General features: G+C 45.4%; 1 protein-coding gene across 1 annotated transcript in view; it reads left to right on the top strand.

The window, feature by feature from the left end:
* Positions 1-12,447, top strand: part of zgc:85777 (uncharacterized protein LOC405871 homolog) — an 87,000-nt gene that overhangs the window by 55,648 nt on the left and 18,905 nt on the right. Inside the window, exons 3-4 of the mRNA XM_038797563.1 lie at positions 8,601-8,730; positions 11,736-11,842. Of these exons, the coding sequence (XP_038653491.1) occupies positions 8,601-8,730; positions 11,736-11,842 (237 nt within the window). The remainder of the gene's footprint in view (positions 1-8,600; positions 8,731-11,735; positions 11,843-12,447) is intronic.

Here is a 12,447-nt window from a genome sequence, read left to right as displayed (position 1 = left end):
ACCGACTCACTGATGCTCAGTTTGGGGTCTGCCAGGACCACTCGGCTCCTGAACTAATTGCAGCCTTAATTCAAACATGGACCAAAGTGTTGACCTCCAGATGAGGTGGGAGTGACTGCTCTTGATGTCAAGGCCACATTTGACCGAGTGCAGCATCGAGGATCCCAGCAAAACTGGAGTCAATGGGAATCGAGGAAAACTCTCTGTTGATTGGAGTCATACCTAGCACAAAGGAAGATAGTTATGGTTGTTAAGGTCAATGATTTTCAGCTGCTTCATCAATGACCTTCCATCATTAAAGTCAGAAGCGAGGATGTTTGCTGATGATTGCACAATGTTCAGCACCATTTGTGACTCCTCAGATAATGAAGCAGTCCACGTCCAAATGCAGCAAGACCTGGACGATATTCAGGTTTGGGCTGACAAGTGGCAAATAACATTCATGCCAGGCAATGACCATCCCCAGCAAGGGAGAATCTATCACCCCTTGACATTCAGGGCATTATCTTCGCTAAATCCCCCTACTATCAACATTCTGGGGGTTACCATTGACCAGAAACTTAACTGGACTAGCCATATAAATACTATGGTTACATCTGCAGCCTCTTCCAGGAAGATCTGCTCCCTCTTGTACGTGGTGGCATGCAAAGTAACTGTTAGAACAGGTCGGAGGCTAGGTACCCTGCCAAACAAATAAGTGATGTGGTATGTGAATTACAGTGCCAATGAGATGCTGGTCACAGTGAATGCTTACTCTTCGTCCAACACTCCGTGACACCATGCCACATTGCCAATGCTGTATTTTGGGAAGGGAGGGAATATTTTCATGCTATTTTTCTTAAATGGAAAATATTGGCGAGGTAACTTCTACTAAAAGTGAAAATATACTCTTAGTTAATTTGAAACTCATTTGAACTCTGGAGGTTAAGGTTTTACTTTGTTTGTGTTTTGATTCCTGTAGAGCATAGAACAGACATTAGGAAGTTCCTAATATTTAGAATTTTGTTCTTCCAAGTTCCAGGAATTGTGACAACTGGAGAGAGAAACTGTTGATTAGCTCTTAACCTATCATTCCCAATGTGTGTTTGGCAGACTGTTTCCTGACAAATTAAATGAAAATATTCATTTCTGTACAGCTGAATCGGAAAATGAGAAATACACATTCTTTTTCCAAAACATTATTTCAAAAATGACAAAAACAATTGCATAATTCAATAACTTTATGCAAAGTTGGTGACAATGCACTAAGGAATTCTAACCTCCCAAGACTGTAGGTGTTTTGGGGGGTGGTTGGTGTTAGTGGTCAAGGTGGGTGAAAATTTGTGATTTTTAGAAAAGGAACACAACCCAGCTCCAGTGTGCCCACTTCTGGTTTTGAGGGCTGCACATTTGTTTGCTTGTGAGAAATCCAAAAGCCGGAGTTGGCAATTTAGTACTTGGATGCTTGAGAGTGCTATTTGCTCAGTTATTTTTAACTTGGCTCCCCTGAGCAGCATCAGGGAAAGGTAGGCAGGTTTAAACAGCAGTTGAGATGGGTATTTAAACTTGCGATGGTCCATCTGAATAAAAACGTATTGCAGCTGGTTTCTCCATTCCCTCTGGCATGTGTTTGGCAGAGGGTGCTTGTATAAAGCTGCATCCGCACAAGCTTTTGAGTGTTTTAAATTGACAAGATCAGGATGGGCAGCAACTTGGATGTATTTATAACAGCATATCAGAAGAGGGAGACCAACAGCATTCCCGGTAGCACCAACGCACTGTGCTGGGATCAACACATACAGATCAGGGATCGAGGTGGCAGAAGGCACCACCCATGCACTGTTTGCAGACTGGGTCTTTGACCTGTCCGAGAGTAGTGTTTTTACGTCATATTGTGATAGACATCTGCAGCCTCTTCCAGGAAGATCTGCTCCCTCTTGTACTTGGTGGCATGCAAAGTAACTGAAAGTCGTCATCACCCTAAACATAGTGCTGCTGGTTCCTTCCAGATGCTACTGGTAACCTAATCTGGATATCCCAGTCCATTGTACATAAATGCAGAAGCATGTGCCTGATGGCTAGTTTGATAATTACGTACATTTCCTCTGTGATGTCGGCCAGAATGAACATGCAGGAGTGTTTGGCTACGTTGCTGGATCCCCACAGGCATGGCTGACAATGAGGATAATAGCAATTGACTGCAACAGGGCAAAGATAGGCTAGCTGAATGGGCAGACAGGTAGTAGATTGAATTCGGTGATGCATTGTGGCAAAGGGATAGGGATAGAAACACACACTAATGTTTCATTTTTAAGCGGTGTACAGGGATAGAGGGACATCAGAGTTCATGTGCATAGACGTTTGAAGGTGGCAAAAGTGTGTTGAGAGAGTAGTTAGCAAAGCATAAAGGATAATTGCGTTGGCTTTCGCTCCGAGGTATGGAGTACAAAAACAGGAAAGTTTATGCTGAACCTGTATAGAGCTCCAGAATATTGTGCCCAATTCTGACAACGAAGCTTTAGAAATAATGTAAGGGCCTTTGAGAGAGTCCAGATGAGATTTACCAGGGCTACGGGAATTTGGCTACAAATTTAGCCGACCGGAAATGGAGAGTACGACTAAATGGGCCTTTTTCGAAGTGACGTGCAGTGACTCTTGGGGCCCTGCAGAGATCAGTGTTTGGGCCCTAGCTATTCACAATATACATCAATGATTTGGATGAGGGAACCAAAGGAAATATTTCCAAGTTTGTAAATGACATGAAACTTTGTGGGGATGTAAGTGATGAGGAAGATGTTAAGAGACATTGTTGCTAACCACCATGGCCTCACGGTAGCATGGTGGTTAGCAACAATGCTTCACAGCTCCAGGGTCCCAGGTTCGATTCCCGGCTGGGTCACTGTCTGTGTGGAGTCTGCACGTCCTCCCTGTGTGTGCGTGGGTTTCCTCCAGGTGCTCCGGTTTCCTCCCACAGTCCAAAGATGTGCGGGTTAGGTGGATTGGCCATGCTAAATTGCCCGTAGTGTAAGGTTAATGGGGGGATTGTTGGGTTACAGGTATACGGGTTACGTGGGTTTAAGTAGGGTGATCATTGCTCGGCACAACATCGAGGGCCGAAGGGCCTGTTCTGTGCTGTACTGTTCTATGTTCTATGTAAAGGTGATTTAGGCAAGTTGAGTGAGTGGGCGTCTAGTTGGAAAATGCAGTATAACGCAGATAACTCTTATCCACTTCGGATGGAGAAATAGAATGGGAGGGTATTATTTAAATAGTAGATTTGGAAGTGTTGATGTACAAAGGGACCGGGGTGTCCTGGTGTACCAGCCACTGAAAGCAATTGCTTAAGCATGCAGGTGCAGCAAGTTAGGAACGCAAATGGTATGTTGGTCTTCATTGCAAGAAGACTTGAGTACAAGAGCAAGGATGCCTTGCTTGCAGCTGTAAGGTATTGGTTAGAACACACCTGGAGTGTTGTGTGCAGTTTTAGTCTCTTTATCTAAGAAAGGATATACTTGCCAAAGAGGGAGCGTAGCGACGTTCACCAGATTCCTGGGATGTCACATGAGAAGAGTTTGGGTTGACTGGGCCTGTATTCACTGAGATGAATGAGAGAGGATCTCATTGAACTGTATAAAACTCTCTGACAAGACTGGACAAACTGTATGCAGGGATGTTGTTTCCTTTGACTGGGGAGTTTAGAACAAGGGAGGAGTGGCATAGTGGCATTGTCACTGGAGTGATAATCCAGAGACCAAGGTTACCCGGGTTCCAATTCCATCAGGGCAGATGGTGAAATTTGAATTCAACAAAAATCTGGAATTAAAGATCCATGAAACTATTACCGATTGTCGTAAAAACCCATCTGGTTCACTAATGTCCTTTAGGGAATGAAATCTGTCATCCTTACCTGGTCTGGCCAACATGTGATTCCCGCAATGCGGTTGACTCTTAAATACCCTCGGAGATGGGCAATAATTGCTGATCCAGCCAGCGACACCCACATCCCGTGAACAAATAAAGAAAAGAAAGGAGGTTATAGTTTCAGGGTATAGGATCGGCCATTTAGGACTGAGATGAGGTGAAATGTCATCACTCACAGGGTGGTGAACCTGTGGAATTCTCTACCACAGAATGCTGTAGGGCCAAATCACTGAAAATATTTTAGAAGGAAATAGATTTCTAAATTCTGAAGGTGTCTAGGGGTATAGGGAGAGCACTGGAGTATGGTGTTGGGATAGAAGATAAGTCATGATCATGTTGAATGGCAGAGCAGGCTTGGAGGGCCGAATGGCCTACTCCTATTTACTATGTCTATGTTCGGTTAGAGAAGCTGGAGTTGTTCTTGCAACAGAAGGGATTGAGGAGTATGACCGGTTTAGAGTATGACAGATTTGAAGAGTACGATGGGTTTAGTTAAGGTAGACAAAGACAACCTTTCCATTAGATGACAACACAAGGACTAGAGGACACAGATTTAAGGTTTCATTTCATTTTCATTTCATTTTTACATTTCATCCACTTTCATGCCGTAATCGGGCCCGGCGCCAGTCCGGCGATTCTTCGGGCACCAAAAATCGACGTGACCATGGAGTATGCCATGCCGCTGGAGGACATTGCCAGAGGCCCGCCCAGCAATCCTCCGGTCCCGACCGGCCGAGTTCCCGACAACGTGGAACTAATCATCTATTGCTGGTCGGGATGCTCGTGTAGTGGGCGAATCAGAGACCGGGGATGCCTTATAGGCAGCTGCTGGAGGCCACCGCCATGCCCAGGCATGGACTCCGAACCGGAAGTGCGGGGGCAGCTAAAGCTGTGAGATATACTCCAGGTCCCTGCTATCCCCCTGCAGGGCATGGAATTAGTTCAACTTTTTAATAGGAATTTCGGGAGTAAAATCCTACCGTTGTTACGCCTGCATGGGGACGTCTCATTGGGAGAATATGGATAGGTGCCGAGAATCGTTGGGTGAGTGGATAGTCTGGTCGGGGCCAGAAGATGAGTCTGCATGAGGGAGGGATATTACGGTGGTACAGTGGTTAGCACTGCAGCATCACAGCTCCAGTAACCCGGGTTCAATTCCGGTCTCAGGTGATTGTGTGAAATTTGCACGTTCTCCCAGTGTCTGCATGGGTTTCCTCCGGATACTCTGGTTTCTTCCCACAGTCCAAAGATATGCAGGTTAGGTGATTGATCATGATAAATTGCCCCTTAGTGTCCAAAAGGTTAGGTGAGGTTGTGGGGATAGGGTGGAGGTTTGAGCTTAAGTAGGATGCTCGTTCCAAGGGCTGGTGTAGACTCGATGGCCTGCACTGTAAATTCTATGATCAGGTCAGGGGTGGTTAGTGAGTAGCTAGGTTTAGTTTCGGAGTTGGCTAATCCGAGGTAATCTGATCTGGTCGAGAGGGTAGTCAAGACCGGTTAGGGGTTGTGAGGTTGGTGGGGTAATTATGTGGTTGGGTCAGGTCTGGGGAATAGCCATAACAGACCTGGGATGTAGTCGAGATGTCCTGGTTGTAGGTGGAGGTCAGGGTACAGTCTGGCCCAGTTAGGGAACATGGATGGCTGAGGGATAGTCGAGGGGTCAGCTGTTAGTTGGGTGGAACTAACTAGTTGGGAGGCTTCAGAACCGGAAGTGCTGGGGGCCGTATCGGCAGCTAGAGCTACAAGCTCTACGCTGCCACCATGCTAGCCCCCAGCAAAACGGGGAATCGGTGGTCGTTTTGCGCCAGTTTTCCTGGCGTAAAACACCAGTGTTTTTATGCCGGCATGGGGACACAGTCTCCAAAACGGAGAATCCAGCCCATGTTCTCCTGCTGGAGGAGAATTGCAACTGATTTACGATCTCCCTGGGAACGCAACTCATGAAGCAATTCCGTATTCTTTGTCATGCAAAGTTATTCATGGTGATGAATATGAGTGATTCCCTCGGGAATCCTACTATCGGGCTGCCATTTTAAGCGGGCGGCCCGATAGCAAAGTCCTGCGGCCTGCCACCCGGTATTGCAAAGCAGCCTCCCACCCCTAGATTGTCTGGATGCCCCCTTCCTCCAAGTATGGGGGTGAACCGTCCCCACTCCCCCATCCTCCAGGGACACCTCTCTCTTAATAGGGAAACTTGTCCCAGGAACTCAATGAATAGGGAGATCCCGGGACTCCCTAGCACGGTGGTGAGCATTGGTGCTTCACAGCGCCAGGGTCCCAGGTTCGATTCCCAGCTTGGGTCACTGTCTGTGTGGGGTCTGCACGGTCTCCCCTTGTCTGTGTGGGTTTCTTCCGGGTGCTCGGGTTTCCTCCCACAATAGGTACTTTAGACATTCTGAAATCTCCCTCCGTGTACCCGTACAGGCGCCGGAATGTGGTGACTCGGGGCTTTTCACAGTGACTTCATTGCAGTCTTAAAGTAAGTCTACGTGTGCCAATAAAGATTTTTTTTTAAATGAAGAAGAAACCCTCCACAGAGGCCCCTTAACTGAAGGAACCCCCAACAAAGACCTCCTAACTAACGGGATTCCCCGTCCTCCCCCACCTGGAGGCTCCATGTGTCCATTCCTCGAAGGAGAACAGCTGTGACCTGTGTTTTAATCCTCAGCCATTCGCTGCAAGTCATTCATTCCTTTCTCGTAGTGGGCTGTGATTGAGAGCTTCCAGAAACCAGCTGTAACCTTGAATCATTCATCTCCCTTCATGGATGAGTGACTAGGTGCTAATACTCCAATTTTTATAAACATCAAAGAGTGGTAAGTGCATTGCAATCAAACGTCAAACGATTGAGTGCTTGGAATGCACTTGCTTCTCTTCAATGTGGTTAATGTTTGTAAAACATTTAGGGGGCAGGTAATGTATTGTGGAGGAGGGTTGGCCCTCGGATGGACTTTGGGGGCAACTCCCCTAAGGAGTTACACCCTTGGCCCACCACGAGGACCACCACATCATGGCCAAGATGGTAAATACCAGAAGTGATTCGTGCCCATGTAATTGCTGGCCCAAGGGACTGAAGAATCACAGAGGGATCCCTATTTTTCCTCTGGCCGATTCTCCATTCTTTTGGGAAACGGGCTTCACATATCCAGGGATGGAAAATCCAACCCTCGTATCTCTGCAGCCATTTATTTTAAGACTGTCAAGTGCAGGAGACTTGTCAATCCTTAGTCTCATTTGTTTACCTAGTAGTTTTTGTCTGGTCATAAAGATTGTTTAAATTATTCCCTTTCTGTTGCCCTTCTGTTATTCTTGACTATTCTTGGGAAGCCTTTTGTCTCTTCTTCCATGAAGGCAAATGTAAAATACTTGTTCAAAGTCTGACATTTATTTGTTTCCCATTATTAATTCCCCATACTTATTTAGAGGGACAAATGATAGCTTTAGCTTATCTTTTTATATACGTGCAGAAACTCTTCCTGTTTGTGCTTATATTTCTTGCTAGTTTACTCATACTCTCATTTATCCCTCAATTATTTTTGGTCATTCTTTGCTGCGATTTGAAGTTTCCCCGATCTTAGAATTTAGAATTCCTACAGTGCAGGACTAAGCCATTCAGCCCATCCAGTCTACACCAACTCTCTGACAGAGCACCCTACACCGACCCACCCCCTCACCCTATCCCTGTAACACCACCTATCCTACACATCCTTGGACACTAGGTGACAATTTTGACTCTCGGTGACATCGTTGGACTCTGGGGGAAAACCGGCCCAGTGGAAACCCATGCAGACACTGGGAAAACGTGCAAACTCTATACAGACAGTCACCCAAGGCCAGAATTGAACCCAGATCCCTGGCGCTGTAAGGCAGCAGTTCTAAGCAGTGAGGAAACAGTGCTTCTTAACCTGCTACTAGTCTTTGCGGTAAGTGCACCTTGGGCAGGATTCTGCATTCAGGAGACCATGTTCTCCCGCCAGAACTGAATTTGCTGGGAGCACAAATCAGGAAGCGATTTTAAATCCTTAACAGTGGCCTCCATTTTGAGCGGGGATCCCAAGAGTGAGATCCGGAGGCTAAACTCCGCCCCCACCTTACTCTCCTTACTCTCATCTACGGCAAGAACCTCAGACCTGTTGACTAGTGAAGGAGCTGAGGCTCCTGCAGTGCTTCCTTCTGTGTCCTTAAACCTGCATCATTGGTTGTCATACTTTCCTGCCCCTGACTGCAAACTAAATTTGATTGTACTTCCTCCAGATCGGAGAGGTTCCGATAGAGTTGGTGGTGTGCTTGTTTGTAGCCTGCTGGATCTGGATGAAACACCGTGCTCCTAGCCCACAAGCAGTGCGGGAAAGAGTCTTCATGGATTCGCCTCTCTCATCTCCTTTACCCTGCCAGATTTACTGAGGCTTCAGAAATCCAACAACCTCTGGTTTAAAAATGGACTTAAAATAAAAGCAGACCTCATTACAATATTTAAATGACCAACCCTTTCCTGCAAGCAGCTCGCTTATCCTCCCTTGTCCATTATAAGTAAAAATGAATGTAATCAAAGAGACTTTGGTTCCTGTTCCAGATGTATTGTGTTTTAACCTCTGATATAAGCCCCTACCCACCCATTCTTTTGGTAGTTAATGTTAAAATCAATATGTTGGCCTTCAGCCCATTGATACTGTTGAAATACTTTTTGTTTCTTTTCCCAGAATATGGCGGACTTGGTTTGGATTTCAGCTACAATATAGCAGTGGCAGAAGAACTGGGAAACATACCGTGCGGTGGGATTCCCATGGCAATCGGCGTCCAGACTGATATGGCGACACCAGCTCTAGCCAGGTATTGACTGTTTTGTCAGGTTGGCAGGTATATTTGGTAAAGGAAAATCCAGAGTGCTATCCAAAGTTAAGATGGAGCTAATAATTTGTTGACATAATTTTACAAAGTAACAGTATTGTCTGAGGTTTGACCTTTCCCTAGTGCTTAAATGTAATTATAAATATTCCATTCAATTGAAATCCCAAATGTGCCCACAAATAATCATGTAGAAGCATAGGGCTGGATTTGCCTGATCCTAGGTCCTGAGGTGCAGCCCTTCTCCCCATCATCCTAATGTTGGCACAGTTTGCTGAGACAGGGCATGTATGCATTCATTGTGGTCTCCCGGTGGGAATTTCAAGCATGTGGGTGGGGGGGGGGGGGGCGGGCGGGCGGGCAGGCAGGCAGTTACAAGGGAGCTTCTGATGGAGGCGCCTTGCCAACCACCATCCGGGGTCCAACTCCAATCATTGTCAGGCTTCCCCTGCACCAGCTTAAAACTTCAGTTTAGACAGGAAATGCTCCATAAATGGCTAATAATTAGCTACTCAAGGACCTTAATTGGGGCAAGGGCAGGTGAACCATCCAAGGCCTCGCCAGCCCCAGCTGAGGTCAGAGTCGGCAGAAACCAAGTGGAAGCCAATTCCTTCTATTTCAGGCTGCCACTCCCACCCTGCCTAAAAACCCGCTGGCAGAGAAGCATGAAATTCTTGCCAGTGACTCATGGGTCCCTAATGTTATTCTATTAGGGAGTGATAGCAGTCAAAAATGTATGCTCCCTCCCTCCAATGGGAGCAGGCAGCCAGATGGCATAAAATAGATGGCGTGGCAGGTAGTGACTTGACCATTAGCTACCCACTGCTGATATTTTACCAGTGGTGGGCGATGTGGCAGATGGCCTGGCTGCCCTTGGGCTCATTGAGGCTCTTAATTGGCCAGTTCATGTTCTTCCTGAGAGGGCCAATGACCCCACAATGCCCCAGTTGGATTTGAAGAGCTGTCAGACATTGTTTGGTGGTAGTCCCACCTCCAAGATGGAGGCAGGCCCTGACTTTTAAGCAGACCTCTCTGTAGGTATCAAAGGAAAGTTGCCATCCCACTCCTCAGTACCTTCAGGCAGTTGGTTCCAGATTAATTTAGAAAGATCATGTTATATGCTAATGTGGTTGGGAAGTGTTGCAGGCACCCAAGTAACAAGGTTATTATTTTTATGAAATAATATAAGTAATGCACTTTCGACAAGATCCTTCCACATCACACAGGCAGCTGCATTCACATGTTCGGTGGGGAGGTGGTGGCGTTGTGGCATTGTCACTGGATTATGAGACCCATGGTAATGCTCTGGGGACCCGGTTTGAATCCCACCATGGCAGATGGTAAAATTTGAAATCAATAAAAATCTGGATCATGAAACCATAGCCAGTTGTTTTAGAAACCCATCTGGTTCACTAACGTCCTTTTAGGGAAATAAATCTGCCACTCTTACCTGATCTGGCTTATATGCATCTCCAGACTCTGAAATGGTCCAAGAAGCTACTCAATTCAAGGGCAATTAGGAATGGGCAACAAGTGCTGGCCCAGCCAGGGACGCCCACATCCCACACAAAAAATATGTGCCTCCAGAACTAAGAGTGCCATTATTTCCCCTCTTCTTTCATCTGTTGGTAGATTCAAATTGCACTTGTGATGTGGACCTTATAGACTTTTTGGACTCTAGAATTGGCTGAAGTTAAGGTCCTATTGGTACTTTTGATTTTTGTTTGGTATAAGTAATACTCGACCCATTGCGTGATTGAGCAGAAATGTACTATGTACAATAGAGAATTTAATTATGAATTGCATTACACAAGTCCTTGGGTAGAAGGTATGACATTCCACATTCCTAATTCATCCTCTTTCACCCTTCAGTTCCTTGCTGTTGAATCTTCTACACCGAGCGTGATCCCAAACTTCTTGGTTAATACCCAAAAACAGGAACTTGCAGCAGAATGTGTACAATCACATCTCCCATATTCTCTCTAACCATACTGGCGATACGTACATGTCCAGTCACAGGGAGTTCCTGGGCCACTCTTGCCTCTGTCCAACATCTCATCAAAATCTCCAAATCACAGAATTGACTGGACCATTTGACCCAGGTCTCGGTTAATGACTGTCTTGCAAACCTTTAAACAAAGGCCTACTAACTGCAGTCAATCTCTAAGCACCGTATTCTTCACAAATTTAACTAAAGGAATTAATGTAACTATGGCCTATCAAACGAATAAATCAGTTGTAATCCACCATGGCTCTATTATAAACCAATCGGAGGTTATGGATTGGAATGACAATGGAATACTTGTTAGTTTGGAAAAGGATACTGTCAATTGTTGCAGTTTGAGGCAAATCGAATGTTCTCGGCAAGACTGCAATTTTAAGTTATTTGTCTGTTTTTCCTAAAAACTTTGATTTCCTAGTCTTTATTTTGCAGATGCCATCTCTGTGCATTCTCATGGTCTTTAATTTGTTGCAGTTCCTTAAATGTTGCTTTGCACCTAGACCTTTGCCCTTCTCAATTTTTTCTGGGACTGATTTGGTATAAATGTTCTTATTTCTGGCACTATTTTGTCTTTGCCTTTCCTAATGATATTCAAATGCGCTAACATCAGGATTTCGGGCAGGATCATTATCTCGATCTGCAGAGACAGCTGAGGCTACACCCTGCTTCACTTCCGCCAAAAGAGTAGGAGGCCAAGATTTCCACTGAAATCATTTTGATTTATTCTACCAACAGCCGTGTTTGTGAAAGATAAAGTTGCACATCATTTTACCAAAGATTCGTGCTAAGTCCCATGAAAGCAAAATGTTCTTTCTTGGTGAACATGTTAAACTAGCCTAATGTCCCATTCTTTATTTCTTGCAGAAAAACACAACAATTCTTTGTTTAATTTAGATCAAGCCTCTGCACCTTGTAGAGTAATCTAAAAATGTTCACGAGGAGTAAGAAAGTAGTGACGATCATTAAAAACTTGGTATTCCTTTCCCAGATTTGGGTCAGATGAACTGAGACGTCAATTCCTCGTACCTACCATTGCTGGGGACATGGTAGCCTGTTTGGGAATCAGTGAAATTGGAGCTGGATCTGATGTTGCAAGTACATGACATATATTTATAAGGAAAATAAATGTGAAACCCAAGTCTGTACAAACAATTTGATAAATTAAGCCATTGTAGAATAAGGACAAATCAATTTCCAAAATTAGCGGTTTGGACTTGACAACACCCTGTTGGGCTTACTTTTGGCAGACCAGTGGGGGACATATAAAATATAATGGGTGGTTAGCTCACTGTCTTCTCGTCCACACTACCCCCTCTCCATAACATGGTATGTGGGCAAGTGCTGAAATTGGCAGTCTCCCCATCATTTTGAAAAAACCTTTAACAACCAATTTGAGTTTTTATCAAGCACAAATGACCCGAATGTTACCCTTCCCACATCAGAATATCTTGGCGTGGGCAGTCATTTGGAGGAGAAGGGACAATACATGTTTTGCAAGTGCCCAGTGCACCACAGGGCTCTTCCCTGCATGGCCTCCAAAGCAAATACCCGTGTCTCCTTCCATAAAAGCCTGGGATGTATCTTAGTCCAGTATCGATTATTCTCAAGTCCTGCTTGCAGTCCCAGAGGTGGTGCTGTTCGAATTGCTAGAACTGCTAATCAGATAGGCCAGCAGTTCCTGAGTGTAGGACTCCTTTCCT

The sequence above is a fragment of the Scyliorhinus canicula genome, chromosome 5 (assembly GCF_902713615.1).
Source record: "Scyliorhinus canicula chromosome 5, sScyCan1.1, whole genome shotgun sequence".
Lineage (NCBI taxonomy): Eukaryota > Metazoa > Chordata > Chondrichthyes > Carcharhiniformes > Scyliorhinidae > Scyliorhinus > Scyliorhinus canicula.
The sequence above is the reverse complement of the archived record's forward strand: the minus strand, read 5'-3'. Positions and strand labels throughout refer to the sequence as shown.